Below are 27319 nucleotides of genomic sequence, written 5' to 3' on the forward strand. Positions count from 1 at the left end.
CAAATATACATAATAAAAGCTTTTAATAATATTCAAGTCTGCATCTTCTTGTGATAATGAGACAGAGAGATTATAGAGGATTTTACACATACATTAACAAATGGATTCTTAATCCTGGCCAAATCAATTCCGATACCACTTGCTGAAATTATTGCTGATGAAAGAATTCTGCATTTGATCATAGTTAAAATTCTGAAACTTGTCCCTATCCAGACAAACTAAGTGCAGAGACTTGGTGAGCAAGAATGCCTCCTCCAAAATTGTGAATAAAAATGAATGGACCTGCTTCAAAATGTAGGTCAGATCCAACATTAGAAGCAAATATGGAAATGTAAATCCAATCAATATCCTTGGAAGTTTGGTCACCTCCAGGCTTATAATTACCCTGGAAGGAACCTGCTTAAAAGCTTTGAACCTGTTCACTACGAAAATATAATTGTCATATTTAGCATCTGACAACTTGGTAATGCATTTGGTCCAGGTAGGGTTTCCAATAATTTGGGAATGGACCTACTCTGTAACATAAAACCTTTTCAAGTAATCCAGAAAATGTGGTTCAGATGTAGAATCCAAAGCAAGTCTGGTAGTGTGCATTCCTAGATGTATCATTCGTGCAGGTTTGATCCAGGCATATAGTTACTTAGACTTGGACCGAAACACTGCTTAATACTATTCATCCTGAAATGCATCATTCATTCAAGTTTGGTCATTAAAGGACTTAATTGTTACCTCATTTGGACTAGACATGACAAAACAAAAACAAAACTTGAACCCGCGGTCACTCATCTGATAAATGTAGGTCTGACCCAGGATCTTAAGCAAGTGAAGTACATTTACTTAGTGCATACCAGTATCCTTAAATGCTTTGGTCCAGCCTTGGTTTTATATACTTTCTTGACCAAGGACATGCCCATAAAAATTTAACCAGAACACCAACTCTTGAACAGGGGGTATAGCTTGACCTCATTTTGAAATGCACCAAAGTAACCTACACTTGCAGGACAATTTCTGCAATTGGACTTGTTTCAGCTTATACCCCAATTCTTTGGGCCATCAAACCTTAAATTTGTTGCATTTGGGTGTTTGGGACGCAATCATGGAAGATCCACTTAAGTCACACTACATGTATCCTAGTCTTGGGATATAAGTGGTCAGGTATCGGAAATTGTTACAAGTCATACCCCTCCCCCCATCTGGTAAAGAAACATCAACTTCAAACCATAAGAATTCCATACTATGAATAGAAGCTTTATTTCTTTAAAAAAAATTAGATTTAAAACAAGGAGCAGTTATACATGTAAGAATAAAATGATGTATGCACTATATTATTTTTTAAATTCATGTTTTGCACAAAAAAACGCATAAATTGTAAAATTGATCTTTAAAACAATAAATAAATACACATGTATAATTTAACATACTAGTACATGCACTATGCGTATAAACAGTTATCAATATAGACAATTTCAAATTGGTATCGAAGAAAAAAATCAATAGAAATATCTGGATATGGAATCCTTGATTTTCAATGTTACATTTTTCTCACAAGTATCGATATAATGCTTTGCATGTTCACGTACTGTCAAGTGTGAAAAATGTTATTGCGTAAGGTCTGCAAGTGTGGCTTGTCGGAAAGAATCTCGTATACTCTCGACATGCTGATACCACTTTCAATAAGAAACTGCTTTGGAACTGTCTTCAGTAAATCTTGGTGTTCTTGCTCGTACACAAAGGATGGGAAGCCTTGTTGTAGCATCAAACACACAACTGGTTTCTCTTCATGCATTTGTATTAAACCAGGGCTACCAGATGCACCATGGGCAGTAGATTCTGAGCAGTGGAACAGTACTTTTCCTTTTCCCCTGAATGCTGAACCATAAGCATTTCTAAAATCTTCAACATTTTCTCTTGGGTAAGCATTCCTCCACCAATCAACTGCTCTTTGACAAGTCGACTTGGCTTCAGCCAATGAAATCAGAGGACAGTGGGGATCAAGGATTTGTTCGCTCTTGTGAGAATCTGGATAGCCAATGATATGAACTGATTTGGGTGGTGTGTTGGATCTCTGCAGGCTGAATGGTTTAGGTAAGCTTGTCCAGTCAACTTCCAGGATGGCTACATCATCACTACTACTGTAGAAAGGTACATCAAGCTTTAGGGGGTATGGTAGAACATCCTCTTGTTCACTCAATCGACCAAAAACCACAGACATACGGTTTTGTGTGATTTCTTTTGAAGCTTGGACTATAAAGAATGAAGTATATATCATTTATTACAAATTTGTTATTAGTATCTCATGTGCATGTATATATTAGGTAGTGTACTTATAAAAGAATTCATTACCCTTTGCTAGGGAGAATCCTGAATCTCCTAGAACATCTAATAATCTGCTGAAGTTAATGCTGTCAATATTCTTTTCTGCCCATTTCTTAATCCCATTTTCTATCTTCTTCTCAATGTCTGTTCCATAACTGGCCATCTCAATATCTGTTCCCAATTTCCTCAAATTTTCCAGTAATTGTGTACAACAGTTCACACGATTTGGGTCACTTAAGGCCTTTGTTATAATGGTGTCAAGGTACCAAACTGAAAATTTTAATCAAGTATATTGACTTGGTTCATATAATTTTGGCAAATTGATCATTTTAAGGTCATAAGCATCATACATATGAACCTTTCCAAGTCCTTCATCCAGTGATAATAATTTTCAAAGGATGCATGTTCTATATGTGCTCAGTGCAGAAGTTTTGAAAACACGTCAAATGAAGAAAATCCTTATGTTAATTAAATATTCAAAGAAAAAAATACAAAAATATGGTTTTCAATGTTTTTTCCTCAAAATTTGATGTAAAAGTGGCATACTGCATCATTAAGCATTACAAAAGTCACTTAAAGGTCCTCAGTCACTGGAATTCATAAATTATAAGGGAATAAGTAAATACATATATGTTTTAAACTACATTTCACATGCCCTATAAAGTCTGCCTCTAACTCACCCACTGCCTCCTTGATGATGTGATAGGCTGTCATCAGGTAGCTGTCCCCGACCCTGAATGCAGTCCCCGTCTTAGCCCCACACAATAAATGCCCCACACTTTTGTCCCATTCAGAGTAAAAATTCTTCAGTTCTTTCCCCCTCAGACTGTCATCTCTTTCCTTTCTGAATTCCGCTGAGGAAGCTGTTACAAAAAAAAAATAAATAGAAATGTTCACTTACAAATAAGCTGATCATATTCATTTGACAATGGCTTAATGTAAATAATGTGTACTTACTTCCAAAGTCAATTTTTCCACGTTTTGGGGATTTTTGTCCTTCATCATCTGTTTTAGATCTGTCTCGTTTACCTAAAGAAGCAAAAAAGATACCTGATTATGTATAGGAATATCTTGAATAAAAAAATATATTTACAGCCTAATACAGCAATTAATATAATATACCCACACAATAATTATAAAAAACATACATACTGGTACTTTCTATCTTGCATCTAACACGACCAGAATTTCCAAATGCCACCATTCCTCCACTAGCTGTTATGTCTCCAACATTAAAACTGTTACACACACACAACAATTGATAAAAACAGTTAATTGCTACATAGCCTGCTGCTGTACAAAATTTTTTTCTGATTTTTTGAGGTTCGGTTTCGGGTTTCTCGGGTCGGGTAGGTAATGGAAGAAAAGCTCATGATTTGTATTATTTTCAACAATAAAAAGAATATTCTCATTTAATCTTAGAAATTGCAACATTTTAACTAGTTTAAAGTATAGCCTCCTGACTAGACAACAACTGTACCAAATTATTTTTAAATCACCTTTCAGGGTTTCCTACAGGACACTAGCATATTTACCAGAAAAGTTATGCCATTCTTCCTAAACTTCCTAAAATTATAGGCCAATAGAAAAGTTAAACTAACTAGATTGACTTTTACAAAATAGTCATTTTATTACATAAAATATTCAAACTTGTATATTAATTTTCCTTTTAATATGGTGGAAATATTATTTTGTTTCTTTGAAACAAAATTAATATATTGAAACAGAATGGTAATTGTTTTTTTTAAAATTCCATTCAATGTATTTAATATATGTCCCACCTTTCATTACATGTAAATGTAATTTATTTCTTGGGATTACAATTTTTAAAAATGTAATCCAAAAATACAGTATCTCTGATGATATTCAATGTATAATTATGTTTAAAGATTACCTAGACTATTTTTTTCCCTTAGTAAAACCTTGCCTGCCCCATATTCAATCATGGCGGTAAAAATAATTACTGTTTTAAACAATCACTACTTTATGCTCCTTGCAGTTGGGTTTGGATTATGAGTATTTTGTCAAGATCTATTTATACCAAAATGTCATTGGCTGATTGAATCGGCAGTACCCCTAGAGAAAAACCATCGGATCTGAATGGAGGAAAAATTAAAGATACAGAAGATAATCGGCCATTATGGCCTTATAGGCCAACATGGCAGGTAAACTTTTATTGGCAAATCAAAGAAACCCTGCCTTTTAATGACAATTTACTAACAAAACTCTCATTTTTTGGCACACAGTTCCTGCACTAATATTAATGTGTCACAATGCTTCATTGAGGCATCTTATCCCTTCTGTTCTCAGAAAAAGATTTTTATCTGTTAAATATCTGTTTGGGTTCATACGTTTGTTTAGCTGCTTGTTCCTTGATCTTGACAAATTACATTTACATATTAGAGATAAGCCTCACCTGACTGTGCAGAGGATGTGCCTGCAGACGTACCACTTGGTTCTTCTTCAGATTGGTCTTTAACATTAGGAACTTTCTGTGCTGAAGCTGATGATGCTGACTGTGATGAAGCCGGTGTGCTTTCAGACATTCTAGGCTCTCTGGCATCCCTTAGTTCTCCTGCAAACTTGCTTTTATCTTCATTATTTGTTTCCTCCATTAAATCTGCCTCTTCAGACATAATTTGCTCTGTTGCTCTGATACTGTTAACCATTCTTGAATCAATGTCCTTGACCAGAGTCACTAAAGTATCATAAGATCCTGGCTTAAGGTGACCTTTGTCATCAAGGACACTGAAAATTTCAGGAACAGACAGACTTTCCACTTCAAGTTCTGGAAACATGTGCATGACATTTTTCTTGAATTTCCGTAGATTTTGACCATTTTCAATATCTTCGCCGAGGAATTCTTTCGATATTTCCTCCAATAAATCATCATGTTGCTTTCTTGCTGCCTGTTCTGATGGAGATATTTCCATGACCTGAATAATAATAAAAAACAAAAATTGATAATTATTCCATTCTCATTATTGTCTTGAAAAGTCTCTTAAAATCATTATTAAGTTTAGATATGAAGCTGCTCAAGCAACCATAAAAGATCCTTAAACTATCAACAGAAGATTACACCGTAGCACCAAAAGTGATATTTGTCCCTATAATTATGAATTATGTCAGATGGATTATAAACACTCCTTTTATAAATTATTTTAACTTTACATAAAGAAGATACAGGCAATATAATGTGATGTATATTGTTTATACCTGCTCCCCAGGGGCTGCTGTATTTTCATTCTGGCTTGTCAGATTCCTGTCAGAAAATGGCAGATTGTTGTTGTCTGTTTTAAAAAAAATGTGATCACTCAAAAACATTTTCTTTTGGGTGTACTGATTAATTTCAAGTTTCCAATAAAATAAATAGATTCTTTAAATAAATTCTTATATCACACCAGTCATTTTTGTTTTAAATCTGTGTTAATTGGAATGGGTATACAAATGTCCTTGAGTATCTAGAGGACAGAGCACATTCAATAGTATCAAATGAAGTGAAATATTCTTATAAATACATGTAAAACAACTTAAATATTGAATGCGTTCAAAAATACAGACTTCAAAGAGTACTTTTTACTGCATTTTTGATATAGCAAAATTTTAAAGCTAAAATTTCCCTTCACATTACCTCTGGATTCCCTTTAAATATCCTAGATTTCCCTTACATCAGTACTTCCCCTACATACCCTCTGTGTTCACTTTACATACCCCCTGGATTCCCTTTACATACACTGTATTCTTTAAATTTCCATTGATAGATCCTCTTCCTTTTTAGATACTCTCTAAATTCCTCTTACATACCACTCTGGATTCCCTCTACAAATCCTTTGGATTCCTTTTAACAAACTCTATGAATTCCTCTTACATACCCTCTGCATTCCCCTTATACATGTACAGCTCAACAAACTTTCTAAGCTCACATGGTTTTTCGCACAAATTAAGGTCACATTGTTATGATGTAATATTGTGTATCGAGACAACAAAATGCATTTTAAAAGTATTTGTTTACATAATTTAAGTTTTATTTCATTTACTAAAACATCATTCACATAAATCAATAGGCAGAACTATAATATATTCATTGCTGAGAAATAGCAACTATTCTCATTTGAATTTTTGTGGTTTCTTTCCAATTTCAGTTGTCTTTTTATCCGTTCTTTTGAAAGCAATAGCTCTTGGCAGAAACGTAGACATGAGCAAAGCACAGCGTGTGTAACTTGTATTTTTTGTACATTTTGACGCTTTAACTCGGGGTGGTAATAGAATTTTTCATTTGTTTGATTGTTTTCTACATTAATAAGAAGGAATTTTTCAGAGTCAACTTCTAAAATCTAGAATTATGAGGGATTCATCCCAATGCAAAATTTTAAAATTTCAAACCGTAAATGCAGAAGAATTTTCCTTTTCATAGAAAGAGTTTACTATAAAAAATATAAACAATACTTCATTATCCTACCCTTAAATGTTGTTTCCTTCTGCAATGTTATTCCTTTTCGACGCTACATTTCGACAAAACCAGGAGGAGAATGGTTAATGAGTGAAGATTTTTTAAAAATACTCACCTTGAAAAAGAAAATTAAAAATGTTCATCTACATGGTATCAAGGAAAGCTCGATTTATACAATTTGTAAAAACCTACGGTGAATCGTAAAGTCGAATTATTCTACCATTTCTTTTTAAATTACCCTTTAAAATATCCACTTTGGAAACTTAAAATAATAATTTTAAAAGACATTTATGATTGACATTATATATGTAATATAATGAAGGCTTATGTTATTGTACTGCAGTTCGAAAATGGAAATTTTTCATTAAAACAATGTGACCTTAATTTGTGCGAAAAACCATGTGAGCTTAGAAAGTTTGTTGAGCTGTATATAACCTCTGGATTCCCTTTACATACCCTCTGGATTCCCTTTACATACCATCAAGATTCCCTTTACATACCCTCTGGATTCCCTTTACTTACTCTCTGGATTCCCTTTACATACCCTCTGGATTCCCTTTATTAACTCTCTGGATTCCCTTTACTTACCCTCTGGATTCCCTTTACATACCCTCTGGATTCCCTTTACTTACTCTCTGGATTCCCTTTACTTACTCTCTGGATTCCCTTTACATACCCACTGGATTCCCTTTACTTACCTTCTGGATTCCCTTTACTTACTCTCTGGATTCCCTTTACTTACCCTCTGGATTCCCTTTACTTACTCTCTGGATTCCCTTTACTTACCCTCTGGATTCCCTTTACTTACTCTCTGGATTCCCCTTACATACCCACTGGACTCCCTTTACATACCCTCTGGATTCCCTTTACTTACCCTCTGGATTCCCTTTACTTACCCTCTGAATTCCCTTTGCTTACCCACTGGATTCCCTTTACTTACCCTCTGAATTCCCTTTACATACCCTCTGGATTCTCTTTACTTACTCTCTGGATTCCCTTTATATACCCTCTGGATTCCCTTTACATACCCTCTGGATTCCCTTTACATACCCTCTGGATTCTCTTTACTTACTCTCTGGATTCCCTTTATATACCCTCTGGATTCCCTTTACATACCCTCTGGATTCCCTTTACTTACCTTCTGGATTTCCAGACAAATCCTCTAAAGAGACATTAAACTCCAGGTCATCTGGATCCAGACCAAAATCCTTGTAGCAGTCCTTGAAGAAATCTATTATCTCCTGCTTCAAAGTCCCATTATGGAAGTCATTCAGATATCTCTGGTAACCTTCTGCATTCTGAAATTCAAGCTGAAAAACTATGGATCCTCGTAAAATCTGCATGATGCACTCATACTTTTGCTTGACGTACATTCCAAAAGTAGTTGTCCTGGTGCAAATCTGGGTTTTTGTATTGGCACATCTGTCTTTAAAGTGGCACAGGATAGAATTGAAGCAAACCGGCAAACCTGGAATGGGTTGGTTTCTGGTCCTATACATTTCCAGAGTCCCTCCTCTGTCATGGCAGGAGAACCCATAGAAAATTGGATTTATGCTCTTGGCAACATTCAGTGTGTGAAACAAAGCATTGTTGATTTCAGGATAATCTAAGTTTGCAAGAACCTTAGTCTTCACTCTTTTTGGTCCCCCATCTATAAACGTATTTTTCATATTAATGAACACTATGAATTTACATACATCTTGATTGGAAAATATTGGCTGGAAACCTAGTTCTTATCAAAAGTGATAATTCATTATGTTTTATGTCTTGATTCAACTTTGAAAACTTTGAAACAAGAAGAAAGAAATGAAATAGAATGATATGGCTGTTTATATTAACATTCTACACACTTAGTCATCAAAATTCAAGTTTAAAAAAAAAAAAAAATCATTTATTCATCATGTTCATGCTGTCTTTATCTCTATGACCTTTTTGAAATACTTTTGCAACAGGAAATACAGATAAAGCTTTCATATTTTTCATATGTGCATATACTTGTGACTGAAAAGACTTTCCAGAGGAACTAATCTTCATGACCTTGACAATAAGGTTGACCACCTTTTCATGTGAGTTGCCTCAGTGAAAAGATATCTGGAATGTACACTTTTTTACTTTCATGACCTTGACCTTTCATTTGACCAGTTTCAAAACAAATTAAACCTTTGCTGTAAGCGATATGACTTCCATATTTTTACTTGTATCAATATTGTGAAGACTTCAGAATCCACTTTGATATTTTCTTTTCTCATGACCTTGATCTTGATGTTTGACTTTCAACCTTTGACCTTGGCCTTAATTTTTTGTACCAGATCATGTTACATCAAAAAAAAAATTATTAAAAAGTAAAATAGACAGACAAGATAGCTGAAATACTGATATGTCATATAAAGATCCTGTCCATGCATGTTGCACCTCACTGTCCTCAGCTAGACCTAGAAAGGGGGTAACTTTTTAATATATTCGATCAGTGCTTACTATTAATGCAAGATATATTACTGTAGTCAGCGGCGACTCACACAAATTGTTCCGACGAAAATAGTTCCATCATGATAAGTAGATACAACATTATTGTTCATGATAAGAATAATGCTGTGTATGTCATACGTAAAAGAAACCAAAATTAATGTAAATTTTTTCTCCAAAGATCACTTTCCCCCCTAAATGCCAATAAAAAATATTAATATTCCTACGCTCGCTCCCTCCTCAGCTTTTTTTTTTAACATGTTTGATAACAGAGAATATCGAGGTCATTCTTCGATTGATATTTTTTCACCGATGAATTGATTATACATGTACCATATCAACAATTGTAGTATAATCATGTTAATTGTTCGTTAATCATCTTATAGTTTCCTCTTAGAGAAAAAAATTAATCATTCTACGTGTCTGTTATATTAAATCACGGAATTTTCTATCCTTGAGCAGATTCCTGCACTTGTGTAGACAAACTGTAGGGAGGGTACCTATAAAATGTGCAACAAAACCCGAACTGGGCTGGAGATTTCTAAAGTGACATTCGGGATTGTATAATATTTATTAATCAGAATTTGTATTCATTTGATCTAATTAAGAAAAAAACTTTTGAATGCCATCGTTACTTCTCGGCAAAACAAAACGCGTAAAACTCTCCGAGCTCGGTAGATGCGTTTGCCAACTCCATCGCATGTGTGTAGACCAAGGCTAACTGGTCTTGCGGATACAGGTAATGTGTACTGTTTTTTAAGAGACTGGGTGACCGTAATGCTACGGAATCGCAAAATTTACACAAGTTCATAACTAGACAGTGCAGTTTTTTTTTTTTAAAAGTCATTCAACACTGTTTAACATATTAAATCTAAAAGTCGAATATCTTTGGATATGGGGTAACCCATATCCATTCTTGTTTATTACTCATTCTCAATGTTTTTACAACTTCCACTTGTTTATTGAGACCCTTTTGGATTATAATTAATCAAGATACGTATTTATAAAAAAAAAAGTTTTACTTGACTATATAGCTTGTTGGATTGTTTTAATCAATAAAAATTTATTTGTATCTTACCAATGATCTAAAAAAAATGAAGCAAAGAAATTTCCTTACTTTGATTTCGTTGACTGGTCATTTTCTTCAGGCAGTTCAGCTGTGTTCAGAAACTCTGCAGTGGAAACTGTAGAATAGGAGAAAATTCAATTTTGCGACCCTATTTACAAAAACTGGTATACTGTCATCACATAAATATCACTTTAATTAAATTATATCCAGTTAAAAAATTCTAGTTCATTTACAATGTTATTACGCATTTTATCCAAAACGAAAGTAGGCTAGAATTTTTCTAGAAAATATGAAATATTATTCCGGAACAAGTTCTTAGTGTGCAAGTCGAGTTTTATTTTTTTTTACACGGAAGTAGTAAGATATCAACATGGCGTCTGTAGCAGCATGGAACTTCCTGGCATTTAATTTAATTTTAATTACTCTTCAAGTTCTTGCAGGGTATGTATTCACTGTGATCTTGTTCGGGTGTTCAATATATATTTATTTCCATTCAACATTGAAAATATTGTGAGGATTTATGTGAATGACACTGTCAAAAAACACCGGTATTGTCAATGTTTACAGTTATGAACACTTGTAGAAATTTCATTGGATGAAATGTAAGAAGTTTTCATTAAGTCATTGTGTATATTAAAGAAGTCAAACTTGTATTTTAAGTCATGAATACACCTAGTAAAAGTGGTAATTTGAAGGAAAGTTGTTTCTCTTGACTTGCACACACCCCTTTTCCCTGACACCCCCCCCCCCTTGAAATGTTAGGATGGATGCTGTGGGTGTTGAATTATACATATAACCATGTAAATAATATAAAATCTGATACCAGATCTGTTGTCTCGAACAGTTAAAGCTCATGAATGATTTTATGTTGCCTTAAATGTTCAATTTAAGATTTTATTTTTGAAGTCAAAGTTTTTTTTAGGATTTATGTATATGATACACAGCTGTCCAAATTTTTATAGGATTTATTTATAATTTATATCGGATACACAGCTGTTAACATTTTTTTTTTTTTACAATTTTTCAGCTGAATAAACTAGTCACATTATTATGATAAATCATCTCGAATAAATTGGCAAAATATTCTGTTAACATGATACTAATATTTTTCAGTTAATCACTTTATTATATTTATATATTTTATACAAGTTTTATATTTTTTAGCAGTCCGTAGTAGCAAGGAAATGATGAAATATTAATTTTAGAACCATGTTCTTTTTGTACTGTAGTCGAGACTTTTACAAGATATTAGGAGTATCAAAAAATGCCAAACTCAATCAGATTAAGAAAGCCTACAGAACTTTAGCTAAGGAGTTGCATCCAGACAAAAATCCGGGTGATGAGGAAGCCAACAAGAGATTCCAGGACCTGGGGGCTGCTTACGAAGTAAGAACAGTATACGTGAAATCTATTGCATTTGTATTGTATTGCTATCTTTCTTGTTATCTTTACCAGTTTACATTATTATTGATTTTTTTTATGTTGCTGATGCCAACGATGAAAGATGACAATCAATTGAGAAATCATTATTTGCAGGTTTTATCTGATGCAGAGAAAAGAAAGATTTATGACAAACATGGAGAGGAGGGTTTGAGTAAGGGGGATGTGGGAGGAGATCCATTTTCCAGGTAAATTACAGTGAAACTTGTCTAATCTAGGTGTTGTGTAACCAAATATCCTGTCTAATACAGTGTTAACTTCAAGTCTTTTGGAGTAAATTCAATTTATTAAATGTTGTCTAATCCAAAATCTTGCCTAATTTCTCTGGAGCCATTGGTTTCACTACATATTTATTTTTTTCTGTATTTCAATAGTATAATTGCATAGCTTTTTTTAAAGGACTGGCGAATTTATGTTGTGGTTACAGACTTTCCATTGATTAAGCATGAAAAATTATGGAGTTTTGTTTATTTCAGCTTCTTTGGAGATTTTAGTTTCTTTGGAGGGGGAGGGGGACACAAAGACCGGGAGATCCCCCGGGGTGGGGATATTGTGATGGATTTAGATGTCACACTGGAGGAATTATACAGTGGAAACTTTGTAGAGGTTTGTATTGAAAATAAGTGCAAAATGTTTGAGTTTGAATTACTGCTCTTGGCAGGTGGTTTGACTTAAAGTCATATAGTTCATAATCATACAGAGCCAAAATTGCCAATAGTATAGATACATGTATAATCAATTATTTATGGAATTATAACAGAATGTGTTTATACATGTACTTGAGTTGTCCTTAGTACGGTATACATGGTTATTTTTACCCCAGGTTATTTTCGCCCTTTCACTTTTGCAAACAATTTCGTCTCATTTTCATTTCGCCCAGTCATAGTTTTGTATAAGAAATTATACTGTGTTCTTTAATTTGTCCTGTTTTAAACATGCCCAACTGAAAGTAGAGCAAAAATAAAACGGGGGCAAAAATTTCTATGTATACAGTATATATGACATAAATTTAAGATCTTTCCATTTCAAAACCAAATATGTTGAAGAATTGTTTATATTGAGCACTGACTAATTTTCCCCTTAATTTATTCTGCTCTCCTTATTTTGTGTATCGGAAATTGTAACCCATAAACTGTGAGTAGCCACCTCTCTGTTCTAGGTTGTTAGATACAAACCAGTGGCCAAGCCAGCCAAGGGAACCAGGAAGTGTAACTGTCGGACTGAAATGGTCACGCAACAACTCGGACCTGGACGCTTCCAGATGACCCAGCAGCAAGTCTGTGATGATTGTCCAAATGTAAAGTAGGTCCTAGTTAGATTTTCAAAAACTCAAAATTTAGTATGAAGTAATTCAACTATAATTTTGCAAATAAATCCTATTTGATTTATTTAGATGTCATGTGTAAAATGAGCTATTTTGGTTTCATTAAGAGCAAAATGCACATGCGTAATGGATGTGGCTATGTGAATTATGTACATTTGCATGAGAGTTATCTTTCCTGGGCCATATCTCTATTTGTCTCCATAACGGGACTTAACTCATATTGAGTTAAGTCTGATTATGATCTTTTAGATATGAAATTTTTTATATGCTGATACTATTTGTGTTACATGCTATTTTGCAGAATGGTTCCTGAGGAGAAACTTTTGGAAATTGAGATAGAACCTGGTATGAGAGATGGTCAAGAGTACCCATTTGTAGCAGAAGGTACAGCTAAAGTCAGGGTATTTATACCCCCCGCAAACGAAGTTTGGGGGGGGGTATATAGGAATCACCTTGTCCGTCTGTCTAGCTGTCCGTCTGACTGTGCAAACGTGTCCGGTCCATATCTTTCTTACGGAGGGACATTAGAATCTACTACTCCACACAAAGATTGCCCATGATCTAAGGGTGTGTCATGACCTTGACCCAAGGTCATTTGGGGAAGTTCAAGGTCACTGGAAGAAAAAGTTCATAATTCGTGTCCGGTCCATATCTTTCTTATGGATAAACTTGGTAGGTTCTTATTTCACACAAAGATTGCCCATGACCCAAGGGTGTGTCATGACCTTGACCCAAGGTAATTTGGGGAAGTTCAAGGTCACTGGAAGAAAAATTTAATTATTCGTGTCCGGTCTACATCTTTTTTATGGATAAACTTGGTAGGTTCTTATTTCATGCAAAGATTGCCCATGACCCAAGGGTGTGTCATGACCTTGACCCAAGGTCATTCGGGGAAATTCAAGGTCACTGGAAGAAAAAGTTCAAAATTCATGTCCAGTCCATATCTTTCTTATGAATAAACTTGGTAGGTTCTCATTTCACACAAAGATTGCCCATGACCTAAGGGTGTGTCATGACCTTGACCCAAGGTCATTTGGAGAAGCTCAAGGTCACTGGAAGAAAAATTCATAATTTGTTTCTGGTCCATATCTTTCTTATGGATAAACTTGGTAGGTTCTCATTTCACACAAAGATTGCCCATGACCCAAGGGTGTGTCGTGACCTTGACCCAAGGTCATTTGGGGAACTTCAAGGTCACTGGAAGAAAAATTTCATAATTCATGTGTGATACATATCTTTATTATGGAAAAACTTACCTCTGAAAAACCTAGCGGGGGGTATTTTGTCCCGTTTGGACAGTTCTAGTTTTATACAGGTACTTTATAACAATATTCTGTTTTTCATGTCCGCAGAGCTATCTTTATGTGTATGCTTTTCTTTTCAGGTGAACCTCACATTGATGGGGAACCAGGTGACCTAAGATTTAAAATAAGACAACAAAAGTAAGAGCTTGTAATTTTCATTTGAATTATAGCTCACAAGAAACAAAGGCTGACCTCAGCTTTTCTGATGGAGGAGTGTCTGTCTGTCTATTAATATTCTCCACTTCTTCTCCAGAGCAGCTACATTAATTTTAAACTTGCCTAAAACAAAAAAAATACAAGTATGTACAATTGACTAGGGCGAATTCCCCTGGTTCCTGGGTCTTAGGGACAACCCTGTGAAGTTTATATATATTCATGCATTTGCACTTTTCATGAACATTTTTTAAAATCTTAAAGTATTAATTCCTACTTTTGATTAATTCTTTTTGACAGACATAGAAGATTTGAGAGAAAGGGAGACGACTTGTATACAAATGTAACCATCACTCTCAAAGATGCCCTTATAGGATTTGAAATGGACATTAAGCATTTAGATGGTCATTTGGTAAGATTTCATTTTAACTGGAAAATATGTATGAGTAAAGTCATATTTTTTTTTTATTAAATTCACTTGAAGTGTAATTTATCAACAAAAAAAAAAACAAAATGTAAATTTTTGTAAAATATTTCTAATATTTTAATTACACTAGGTACATGTTGTTCGAGATAAAATAACATGGCCCGGAGCCCGCATGAGGAAGGCAGGAGAGGGTATGCCAAACTATGAGAACAACAATGTGAAAGGACAGCTATTTATAACATTTGATATAGAGTTTCCCAAAGGCACCCTCACAGAGGAGGATAAAGAAGGTAAGAATACACACGCTGAAATTTACATTGTTTACAGACCATTGAAACAGGTACACTTTTAAAGAAAATAAATGGCTACACATGATAAACAGTGAAAGTTTCGCTTATAACGAAGTGCAAGGGACGTGCAATTTTGATTCATTATACGTTATTCATTATATTCATGAAGATAACAATATTACGTTTTATTACATACTTAGTAATAAATACAGGATTTTTGCATATGCGATATGGCTGACGTCACAATAGCCATGATATGGATTTGTGGGGCTGATATAAGTTATCAGCCCTGCAGGGCTGATATGGATCAATATCACACCCTAGTAAATTAAACCTCAAAAAACAGTACTTGTGATCATAAATATATTTTGGAGGCAACATAATTCTCTTAATTTTAACTTTTTGAATGTAATGAAAATCTAACTGATAAATGATAGATTATTTTAAAATTACGGATTGAGGACATTTGAATTAAATAGAAGTGCATGCAGAAACAAACCAAAACTGTATGAGACAATAGACTGTGTTCATTTTAAGAAGTCAGTGCATGATTATTTACTTATTTTCTTCTCAACTTAATGTGTTCTGTATTTTATTACTAAGTATGTAATAAATATAATAAAACATACCCTTTTCCACATCACATCCTGTATCAGCCCATATCGAAAATAAATATAAAAATAATAGATTAAATAATACAAAAATAATACAAAAAAAGTATATTTTTAATGACCAAATTTGGAACCCTTTTTATCTTGGTTCCAAATTAGGTCAAAAATAATACACTTTCTTAGAAATGAAACACAAAAAAATATATTTTTAATATACTTTATTTCTCAGTAAAAATACAAAAATAATACACTTGATGTATTTTTTCTGTATTATTTGGAGCACCTTGAAAAAAAAAAGATAGGAAAATAATACAAAATGTATTAATTTTGTATCAGTCTATTATTTCTGTATTATTTGGAGCACCTTGAAAAAAATAGGAAAATAATACAAAATGTATTAATTTTGTATCAGTCTATTATTTCTGTATTATTTGGGGCACCTTGAAAAAAAGGAAAATAATACAAAATGTATTAATTTTGTATCAGTCTATTATTTCTGTATCATTTGGAGTACCTTGAAAAAAAAATAGGAAAATAATACAAAATGTATTAATTTTGTATCAGTCTATTATTTCTGTATTATTTGGAGCACCTTGAAAATTAAAATAGGAAAATAATACAAAATGTATTAATTTTGTATCAGTCAATTATTTCTGTATTATTTGGAGCACCTTGAAAAAAAAAATAGGAAAATAATACAAAATGTATTAATTTTGTATCAGTCTATTATTTCTGTATTAAAATTGCATTTAAAACAAAAAAATCTAAAAATAATACATTCTGAAAAATACAAAAAAAATACATTTAGGAGTTCAAAAAAGGTACAAGAATGATAGACAAAAAGTACATAAAAAAGCTTTAAATAATACAAAGCAGTGCCTAGAAAAGTACTAAAAACGTGAAAAACTTTTTCTTAAATGCAGCTTTCAATCAGATTTTAAAGAGAAATGTCTTTAGATTACTGATTTAGTTACTTTTTGTGCAATTATCTTGATCTTTTCTGTCTTACATACAGTATTCACTCTTCAATTGTCCTCATTTCTAAGTCATGTTTTATCAATCTTATTGTCTTTGTAAATTGTGCATTTATAATGAGATATGAATTCAAAAGTCTAGATCTTCTCTCTGCTTTGGGGTTTCTTTTGCACAGCACTTTACTTTGTTGAAGAAGTACATCTCCAGTTTTCTCACTGTCATCCTGCTTGGTCCTGCATAATCTACAAAATAGAATATCAAAATGTACCGAGGTGTATCAAAATTAGATGCACAGACACACACAAAAAGAAATCTTCACATGATTAGCTGATATTGTCAATGTTACACACTTGTAATGCCTCAAGGGGTAGGGTGGGAGGGTGGGTGGGTGTCCTATTCCTCTATAACTAATCAGCTTTTCTTCTATGGCTCTGCAGAGGCACTCAAACTGTAAAAGTAACGATGCTGATAAATGTTTTGCAGAACAGGTAGAAATACAGAGCATTAAAAAATGAAAATATAAAACTGCCAATACACCTGATTGGAATTTTTCATGGCAAAATATTCTACAAATTGAGCCATTATCCCCCCCCCCCTTTTTATTGGGGGGGGGGGTCATTTGATTTGAAATCTTAAAGTGATATTGGGCAAGGGAAATACAGATCATCATATATTGATATAAAAAATAATTAGTTTGTGCCAAAAAAAATCTTTCTTATCACCTTCTTCTCAAGTCATTTTTGAAACAAATTATAAGTATGCTAAACCATAAATCCATGAAGTTTAGTTGCAATGATTACCCCCCCCCCCTTCACATTTCAAAATTTGAATGGTTGTATGCCAAGATGATTTTATCTGTTATTGTTCCATGTTTAGGCCTGAGGGATAGGGTGAAATTAATTTTTAAGTCATTTTTGGTCCATGTAAATAATATCATTTACCATTGAAAGCCCGTAATTATCCATACAATTCAAGATAGAAAGTAGCATTACAAAACTCTCTTTCGCCACAAATCCAATATATCTGCATTTAATTTGACCTACTATAAATTGTTTATAAAAGATAACATTTATTAATCTACATTTCACATTTTAAAAATTGAAACTACTGTGCTATTTTATGTAAATTCTTACCGCATATGGCGTTGTTTACACCAGGAAAGCCAGGGCATGATGCTTGAAAAACGCCAACCTCCTTCCGTTTTCGCTTTTCTTTGTTTATAAATGTGATCCATGCTAACATGCTGTAGCTAAACATCTATTTTCTACCAATTTCATCAGCGAATATTGGCTAAATTTTATTAAACATCACCAACTCTCTCAATTCGGTTCGTCGATCTATTTTTCAAAATGGCGTGGGTAAATTACCGTTAACCAATCAGAGAAAAGCAAAGAAAAATTTTAAAATCTGGGACCAATCAAATAGCTCCTTATTTACGAAGATTGCCGATTTTTAAATATAAAATATTTTTAACAGTCTAAGGAAATTTACTTATGTACGAAGTCTAATAAGTAATATGGAATCAATATAATAAACCCTTGATAATTACTAGAATAATTATTAGGAATCATTTCTTATAATCGTTATTTTTGTTTTTAAGAAATGTTCCGATTACAGATGAGAAAGATTTCTGGTCAGCCATATTGTTTTGTTTTTGTTTTTTTAATCACTAGTATACAAGTTGACCCGTATAATAGACCATAAAGTTCAAGAAGAAGGGTCAATTTAGTGTTAAATCTAAAGCAAAATAGCAAGGCACAGAGCCATGTCCCCTTTTCTCGGCGCCATGTCCTATTTTCCTAACAAAAAATTAATAAATATTCCCAGTGTAGGCAATATTCCTTAGCTGTTCTGTTTATTCAGTGCATACTGATAATCTCTTGTTTACATAACGCAACCAAGTGTGAATTCACGACAGGAAATCACTTCACGCTTGAACACAAGCACACAGCCACCTGGCTAATTAACATGCCTCAGGCTGTCAGGGTAGAAGATTTAACTTGAGAAACTGTCATTTGATTGCATTGATTATGCAAGAATTAGCCCAAGATCAAAGATAATTAACTTGTTAATTATTAACTAATTAAAATCAGGATCGTTTTTTTTTTAAACTGAGAGTAGAATTAAACACAGAGTTGAAGAAAAACTGATATTTTATCTGAATAAAAACAACTTACATTACAACTACTAGAATAATTAAATTGACTGTACTACTACACAAATAACACAGTCCAAGCAGGTTAAAAAAATTAATACTTCCAAACTTTAATAACTTTCTCTAGCGTAAATATCTATCTTAAACACACTGATAATTTAAATTAGGAAACCTACTACTTGCACATCCCTTTCTAGACTTGAACATTGTCAGCTCATTTCTTGAAAGTTATTTACGATAATTTGAATATGATTCCTTCTCTGAGTGAAAAAAATGCACATATATATACTAAAATCTGAAGAAAACATCGTATGCATGGTAATAGCTAGTTGGGACTTTCCATGTGCACAGGTAAATCACGTAATTTCTGAATTGTAGTATGATGCAATCATTTGTTAGCCTGCAAGACCACCTGTTGTGTGATAGATGTAAACACGTGAAAGATGTAAACCCGCTGAAAAGTCAATGTAAACCCGCTGTAAAATCTTCATGCCCAAGACGGAAATATTTCTCTGGATTACCACTGATTGAGATTAACATAAATTTTAGTACCAATTAATTATTTAAGTTCTATATAATTGGATACCAAGATTCCTGAAAAAAATATATAATAAAAATTTTCTAAGTACCGGGTATGCTATAAACTTATAAAAAAAGCAGCAGACATTTTGCAAGGAATTTCTCTAAAATTTATAAAGTTCATAGAGACAAATGTAAATAGAAAATATGTCTAAATTTACCCCCCCCCCCCCCCCCCCCCCCAACAACAAAAAGAAATAGAGACCAAATATATGGAATTTTCTGTAAATGTACTAAAATCAAATTTGATACAAAAAATACTGACTGTCTTTCTGTAAAATTACCAAGTCCAAATTTAATATAAAAATAATACAGTCTAACTGTAAGGTCTTTTCTATAAATTTACAAAGTCCAAATTTAATATAAAAATAATACAGACAAACTCTGTAAAATTACTAAGTCTAAATTTGATATAAAAATAATACAGACAAACTGTCTGTAAAATTATTAAGTCCAAATTTAATACAGAAATGATACAGTCTAACTGTATAGACTTTTCTGTAAAATTACTAAGTTCAAATTTGATACAGAAAAAATACATCTGGAAAAAAATAAGTCCTGAAAAAATACAAAAATAATACACTGAAAATAATCTAAGTCCAAAAAAATACAAAAATAATACACTGAAAATAATCTAAGTCCAAACAAATACAAAAATAATATACTGTACAAAATCAATGTCAAATTTTAATACAAAAATGATATACTGAATTTTTTGTGATAGGAAAATAATATATTTTTTCTGTATTATTTTAAGAAAGTACAAAAATGAATGTATTAAAAATATATTAAAAATATACTTTTCTGTATTATTTTTTGATATATTGATATTATGGGCCTTCGACCCTCTGGCTGATATTGGTGTCTCGGGCTGATACAAGATGTGATATGGAAAAGGGTATGTATTATTCTCTATTTAAAACTACAGGGATTGAAAATTGCTGTTAGTGTGAATTCATTATAAGCATGTTCACTATAACTGTGCTTTACTGCATGTGTTTACATATTGAAATTATGTAGATTTTGAGAGGTACAAGGAAGGTATACTTGTGGACAACTTTGGTTCAAAATAATGTAGTAGAAGATTTCTGTCAATTGATCTGTTAATCTTTATTTTCATTAATCTTTTTTATGTTCTTTTTCAGCTTTAATTAAGATTTTAAAACAAGATTCCAAGCAAGTAGTATACAATGGACTTCAAGCCAGTATGTTCGCATGATGAAAGTGCAATGTAGGATGCCATTATTGTATTGTTAAAAAACAAGTCATATTTTTGTTATATTCAACGAAAATGGGATGTCCATGTTTTTGAATGCTGTGTAGTGACCACACTATGTTTTTCTGTCTACAAATTTAAAGATAATTATTTTGTTATCGTAAATTCCTGTTGCATGTCCTTATTTTTCTATAAGTATTCCTAATTTAAAAGGTGCAAATTATGAAGTGTTATTTCTATGGTTGAAACCATTTTGAACCATAATACAGTATATTTAAAATGATGAAGTTGGTAAAATTGATTGTTACAGAATTTTTGTTTTTATTTACAATCTAGTTTTTATTCAGACAACAAACTCATTATAATTTTATACGTCGTATTGAAGCAGGTTCTTTGTTAAAATATTCATAAATGAGACAAAGAAATTCCAGATGACTCAGTTCTTTCCTAATATTATGATTTTTCTTTTCTTGTTCTATGTTCTTGAACTACGTATATGAGAAATTTTTTTCAAAAGCAAGTTTGTCACAAGAGATTAATTTTTTCTTAACTTAACAATCAAAACTATGATTTAATAATTTTATACTATGTTTTTTTTTCTGTATCACAAAAAAGATCAAATTTGACCTGTCTTCTCCTTAATTTCTGAGTATTATAGAATATTTTCTTGTGTGTGTGAATGCAGTGATGTGAAGTTAGTCTTGGGAATGAATGTGTTACTGGTTAAACATTTACGGTATTTTTTAATAGTTCACGAAACTTACTCAGGGGGCACAACACTCATTGATCTGATTTTTGAACATTTCTTAGGAAAGTAAATTTAAACCAATACCCAACTACTGTGGCTGCAGTACTGGATATGGGTTATATCAATGTGAATTTTGACAATATTAACAATTATTTGAAATATGAAAATGTCTGTTATACATGTAGAAGGGAAGTGGTAATTTACTTATTAATGCTTGCTTCATTGAATAAATGGAATAAGACGGCACAAAAATTGTTTGCCATCTATTTTGCTGCATGCTCCATTGCAATTTCCCTTGTATACAGTGTACATGTACAGTTTCAAGTTAAATTTATAGAATAAGATGTTGACAGATTGTTCACTTTCCAGAAAGGGTAAGCTACATACCTTTTTAATACTTTTATTACAAACTTCTTACTTCCATAATAAAAATAGTTACTGTTGTTTCCATCATTCAGTACACCAGAAAAATCCATTTATTTAATGCGTGCATGCATTTGCAAAGAAAACTAAATTTTAATTTATATAACAATTTTCGGTAAGCTACATACCTTTTTAATACTTTTATTACAAACTTCTTACTTCCATAATATGAATAGTTACTGTTGTTTCCATCATTCAGTACACCAGAAAAATCCATTTATTTAATGTGTGCATGCATTTGGAAAGAAAACTAAATTTTAACTTATATAACAATTTTGTAAACTATACATGTATATGGCGTATTAGAATTTTCTTTGTAAAGTTAATTCTACCAATCATTTCAACTTCATGACATCATAACTTCATGAGTGTGTATGTACTTACTTAATACAAAGTTACGTATAATGTAAGTAGTGGTGTGATTGTGTGAGCTACAACAGTTGTTTCCCTTTGTTGAACTGTCGTATGCAGGAAGACTCCTTTTATTGGTGGATACATTCTGAGAATAAGAAATCTCTGTGTTGTATTTATAAGGCTTATACAATAAAATGAGGATCTCTTAATATTTTGTTTAAAATTTTTTTAATGTTGACAAAGTCAGATTTATTAACAATTAACATTGTAATGGAAAATCTGATTCAAAAATCTGAATTTTATCCAAAAGAAATAATAGTTTGAGTTACAAAACATAGCTACAAATTTGGATAAAAACAGTATAAAAAGGAATATTTAACATGTAGTTGTAAGCTCAACTGAGCCAAAGTTTTCTCCAGAATCTCTCGACCAATTTCATCCAAACTTGGCACAGAGTATTCTTGGGTAAAGGAGATTTGCTCAAATGAAAAGCTACACCTCTTCCAAGGGGAGATGATTAAGAAATGGTGAAAAATGGTTGGGATGATTTTATTTCATTTTTACCTATACTGGGTTATTGAAAAATTTATTTTCACACAAAAAATATTATTTACCAAGACAAAAATATAAAACCACAATGACTCCTTGTTAAGCAGTTTTCAAAAATAGAATCAAATAATTTTTTTCTATCATGACTACTCTTTTTCTTTGGCAAATTTTTGTTACTTATCCTAATGCCATTAAAATATCATTATATATTACGATTTCTTGAAATTTAAAATTAATGACCACTAATTGCTCATAAGTGTATATGTTATTCTTCTAAGGAATAGATACCGGTAATTATGCCAGACATTTTCATATTTTTCATGACATAACTAGTAAGATACCAAGTTCAAAGTGACCCAAAAATTTCTCCATACTTTATTAATGGCTTGTTTTTTTCAAAGGCCTTATATGACTCCATAAGCAGAACCATATGTCAGCTTTTCTTCATCCAAGTTTTATAATCATTAATTCATAAAAACCATTAGGAACATTTTTAGCAACCTCACAGCACCTGATTTACTATGCAAGTTAACTTGCTAGAGGATAGAATTCCTAAAGAGAAATGGAAACTTTGCTGTTTAAATTTTAATTTTTGTGTCAATATTAAAGCAAATTAAACAGGACTTTTATGTTTTAAATGACATTCCTCAATCATTTGGATCTACTAGCTTGGCTTTTTTCAAAAATCAACTTATGTTGATGAAGCTTTGCTTTGATTCTAAATAAAATAATAATTATAAGGTTCATTTTTAAGAAACTATAAGTGGGGCATTCAAAGATATTTTGAAACTTACAACTAGTACTGATACATGTATAAGTTTATTTTTGAGTATGCATGTAAGTGTACCATACATCCTTGTGAACAATTAGTCATGATTAATATTAAAAAAGGAAAAGTCGATCACCATAAAAATCCTGATAGCAAGATAAAAACATAGGTTAACATAGAATAATTCATTAAAACGCAAAGTAAATCCTATCTCTGTTGTAATAATTTGTGCACCAGAGGGACTCAATTTACTGACTGTGCAATTACCGACAATATAAAAATTTAAGTGCATTCATTAAATTGCCATTATTTTGAAAAGTAAATGGTCTTTAATTATTACAGGTCACAATTTAGTCTTCAAAGAACAAGAAGTATTTTTGAGCAACTAGTAAAACATTAATTATTTACATTTCTTTTATTGAATTTAGTACACAGTCCTGCATGACAAAAAAGTCATTTTAGATGAAGTTACATAATGACATGCTCATTGCTCACAGTAACTCTAGTGTGCTGTACACTCATATATTTTCATTCATGTTATATTGCTTTATCTCACTGGCAAAAGATTTCATTCTATTTTAAATCAAATCTGAACCAGGCACTTTTTTGCTAAAAGAGAGTTTGTGATTCCTTGGGTGAGTCAATGGCCCATTTTAAGTTTGCCCATTAGCATTAACATATTAGTAACCCTTACCAAAGTAAAATGTTTGCAGCAATATTGCTGCTATACATATTAGTACATGTATATAACTTTTAAACACCATGATCAATGAGCAGTCAAATATTGAACTGCTCTTGTACAAGTAAAGTTATGTACACACCCTCCTCCATTCCACTGCCTCCATTACAACAGTCCAACTTGAACATTTCAACACCATCAGCCAGCAAAGGTTTGTGCACCTGTCTGTATGTAGAATGCCTAGCCTTGGTAGCCTTTACAAGTCTCTGTACCCATGTCACCATGAAGGCAAAGCTTCATTCTTTGCTGACACTCTTTTTTAAATTTAGTAGAAAAAAAACTGCAAATCCATTGTGAACTCAGTGTTGTAAATATACTTTACTTTTTTTTTATCAGTTATCAGTGCATTAAGAACTGTTTTACTGGATAAATTATTTCCATATATTTTAATTTACTAATTATTAAAGAAATTTGCAGGTTAAAATCCCCCCTTTTGTTTGAAACTGCAAACAGTTTGGAATTAATAGTTTGGTTCATGTATGCATGGATGTTGGCTTGAGTAGCTCAGTATATATTAAAGCATCTGACTTGTGATTCATGGACTTAAAGGGTTCAATCCCTAGTCCAGAAATATATTTTCTTAGCATGTACAGGTGTATATCAATTACTAAAATGTAATGCCCTACAGAACTGTCAACATTTATGTCCCAAGCTGAGTTTCAATAACACAGCTAAAAATTTGTTTTCATAGAATCAGTTTAAATATCGACTGAAAACAACTGACTCATCAAATCATAACCCTCCTCCAGACGGAATCATGAAATGAGAATTAGGTAAAACAAACAAATACTTAATTTACAAGTCCCGAATCATTTAATTAAAGTGCCCACATAATTTGTTTTATAACATTATAATTTTAACACTTATTAGTTAATAAACTTTAAAGCAGACAGCTACTTGCTGAACTTTAAGGAACTACATATGTACTAGTGTGATAAAAACTTTTATGATTCTATAATGTGTAATTCTAGATCAGACACAATTCTACACCTACATTAAAATTACATACATGTCATTCCATGGGCCAATGAGTCCTTGGTTTTTGAAATAAAGCTTTGTCTCAAAGAGTATAACCTTTATCAAAATTAATATTTAGATCTTTACTACACCCCCACCACCACCACTACCATGCCACCCTCTAGCTCCCTCAAAACTATCAAACACAGATGACAGTTCAATCGAATTAAAATTAGATTTTTGATCCGCTACTGTTAGATTGCTACACTTTTCACGAGCGGATCAAAGATCTAATTTTAATTACATTGATGACAACTGAACAGGTGATACTTGATTAAACGTTACCATATATAAATTTTTTTTCATGCTACCTGCATGAAGAGACTACCAAGTTTTTAAGGTATAGAACTCAACCTAAATAATCTGCCAAAGCCTTGATTCCACTGGAAAACCGTTTCCTGTCCGGAACCAGTCTTCCTGTGAGAGGATCTCGTCCTTTTTCTGCCAAACAGTCGTCTATAGCAGTATAATTATATCCTGCATCTCTAAGACCTTGTTCTACCATTCTGTCACAGTCACACATATGCATTATCAGCTTCTCAGGAGCAGAAGAGGAGCGAATCATCACTATTGGCTAGCGAAGAAATTGCAGCTATAAAATTTTTCCAACAAGCAAATTCAAAGAATTGTGGTCCCACGCTTTCGGTGTCTTTGTGGGTAGATTTCATTATTTCTGGAACATTGTGTCAAATATGAACACCTTATCATATGCCATTCAAAAGTTATCACCAAAGTTGATTTGAAAATTAGGTCAAACATGAAGTCAAGGCCAAGGGGTTAGAAATCATAGCATAATCGGAAATATATTGTCTTGTCACAGGTAATGCACATGTCAAATATGAAAGCCCCATCTCTTCTCAATCAAAGGTTATCAAGGGAAAAAATTGAAAAGTAGGTCAAACTTCAAGGTCAAGGGGTCAAAAATCATAGTATATTTAGAAAGATCTTGTCACAGGTTATATACTGTGAAAGGCCTATCTCTTATTTAAAAAAAAGTTATGACCAAGGTTAATTTTTTTTTGGAAAGTGGGTCAAACCACAAGGTCAAAAATCACAGTGTTTTAAGAAAGGTCTTGTCACAGGTATTATACATTTTAAATAAGAAAGCCCTATCTCTTCTCTTTCGAAAGTAATGACCAATTTAAAGTAATGTTTAATTTTTTGAAAAGTAGGTAAAACTCTAAGGTGAAGGTCACGGGATAAACACTCACTGTATTTTGAAAGGTCTTGTGTAATATTAAAGTCCTGTCTCTTTTTATTCAAAATATATGACCAACGATTTAGTTTTTGTGACAGACGGAAAGACTGACAGACGAATGATATTTAATATTCCTCGCTTTCGCGAAATTGGGGGGCACAAACTGTAAGATATCCCAAGTTTGATCCTTTTTTTGTTATTCGTAAAAAAAACCTCCACATCCAGCTGAGCACTTGATATTGAAAAGTTTAAATATATAAACTTTAAGTCTAATTTAAAGTTCAAACATTATTTATTTAAATGTTAAAGGAATCACTGCCTAGTTTGTTGGGTATGTCGGGCATCAACGATAGTTGGAAACATGGGATAACAAGCGAGTGAGCTCGTCTAAGCTTTATGGCCAAGGAGCATGGTGATCCTGAAGCTCAAAACCTGTGTTGCCATTGCAATCCTTTATTCCTAAGGAGAACAAAAACACTAGTTTCTGGCAAAGTCAGGCAAACAGCAAACAAAAACAGCCATTTGAAATACAATGGTGTAATAATATACGACTGAAACTGTTACCAAGATAGCTTTAGAAAAAAGATAAATTAGGTCTTTTTCCATCTTTCGTTACGGCCCCAATACCAATTCACAAAGCTGTAAGTTGCTTGGCTACAAAACCGGAATTTCAAAATTCGAACTACATTACACTTTTCCTTGGTGCCTTATTGGGGTTAGTGTATGAACTTGCTGCATAATCGTTCCATG

The 27319-nt window shown here is 32.6% G+C and overlaps 3 protein-coding genes and 1 long non-coding RNA gene across 4 annotated transcripts in view; 1 reads left to right on the plus strand and 3 right to left on the minus strand.

Moving 5' to 3' along the window:
- LOC134281393 (collagen alpha-1(XXII) chain-like) overlaps positions 1 to 22506 on the plus strand; it is a 60446-nt gene extending 37940 nt beyond the window's left edge. Inside the window, exons 30-38 of the mRNA XM_062763859.1 lie at positions 11516 to 11684; positions 11835 to 11926; positions 12215 to 12344; positions 12898 to 13040; positions 13364 to 13446; positions 14447 to 14504; positions 14820 to 14931; positions 15077 to 15236; positions 20702 to 22506. Of these exons, the coding sequence (XP_062619843.1) occupies positions 11516 to 11684; positions 11835 to 11926; positions 12215 to 12344; positions 12898 to 13040; positions 13364 to 13446; positions 14447 to 14504; positions 14820 to 14931; positions 15077 to 15236; positions 20702 to 20775 (1021 nt within the window). The 3' untranslated portion in view covers positions 20776 to 22506. The remainder of the gene's footprint in view (positions 1 to 11515; positions 11685 to 11834; positions 11927 to 12214; positions 12345 to 12897; positions 13041 to 13363; positions 13447 to 14446; positions 14505 to 14819; positions 14932 to 15076; positions 15237 to 20701) is intronic.
- On the minus strand, positions 1236 to 3556 carry LOC134281398 (uncharacterized). The gene is made up of 5 exons (XM_062763864.1): positions 3469 to 3556; positions 3274 to 3345; positions 2997 to 3179; positions 2344 to 2586; positions 1236 to 2244 (listed from the first exon to the last, which is right to left on the minus strand). Exons 1-5 carry the CDS (start codon positions 3518 to 3520, stop codon positions 1583 to 1585), a joined length of 1212 nt encoding a protein of 403 aa, XP_062619848.1. The 5' UTR covers positions 3521 to 3556; the 3' UTR covers positions 1236 to 1582.
- Positions 4716 to 10463, minus strand: LOC134281389 (uncharacterized). The gene is made up of 4 exons (XM_062763855.1): positions 10347 to 10463; positions 7905 to 8417; positions 5533 to 5606; positions 4716 to 5252 (listed from the first exon to the last, which is right to left on the minus strand). Exons 1-4 carry the CDS (start codon positions 10366 to 10368, stop codon positions 4716 to 4718), a joined length of 1146 nt encoding a protein of 381 aa, XP_062619839.1. The 5' UTR covers positions 10369 to 10463.
- LOC134281401 (uncharacterized) lies at positions 16423 to 18225 on the minus strand. Its single transcript, XR_009995082.1, has 3 exons — positions 17956 to 18225; positions 17173 to 17270; positions 16423 to 17064 (listed from the first exon to the last, which is right to left on the minus strand). It is a non-coding gene; the product is annotated as an uncharacterized LOC134281401 (long non-coding RNA).
- Positions 22507 to 27319: the final 4813 nt, after the last annotated feature.

This window comes from Saccostrea cucullata, unplaced genomic scaffold (assembly GCF_032062105.1).
Source record: "Saccostrea cucullata isolate Sc308-1 unplaced genomic scaffold, CSIRO_AGI_Scuc_v1 ctg632, whole genome shotgun sequence".
In the NCBI taxonomy this organism is placed as follows: Eukaryota; Metazoa; Mollusca; class Bivalvia; order Ostreida; family Ostreidae; genus Saccostrea; species Saccostrea cuccullata.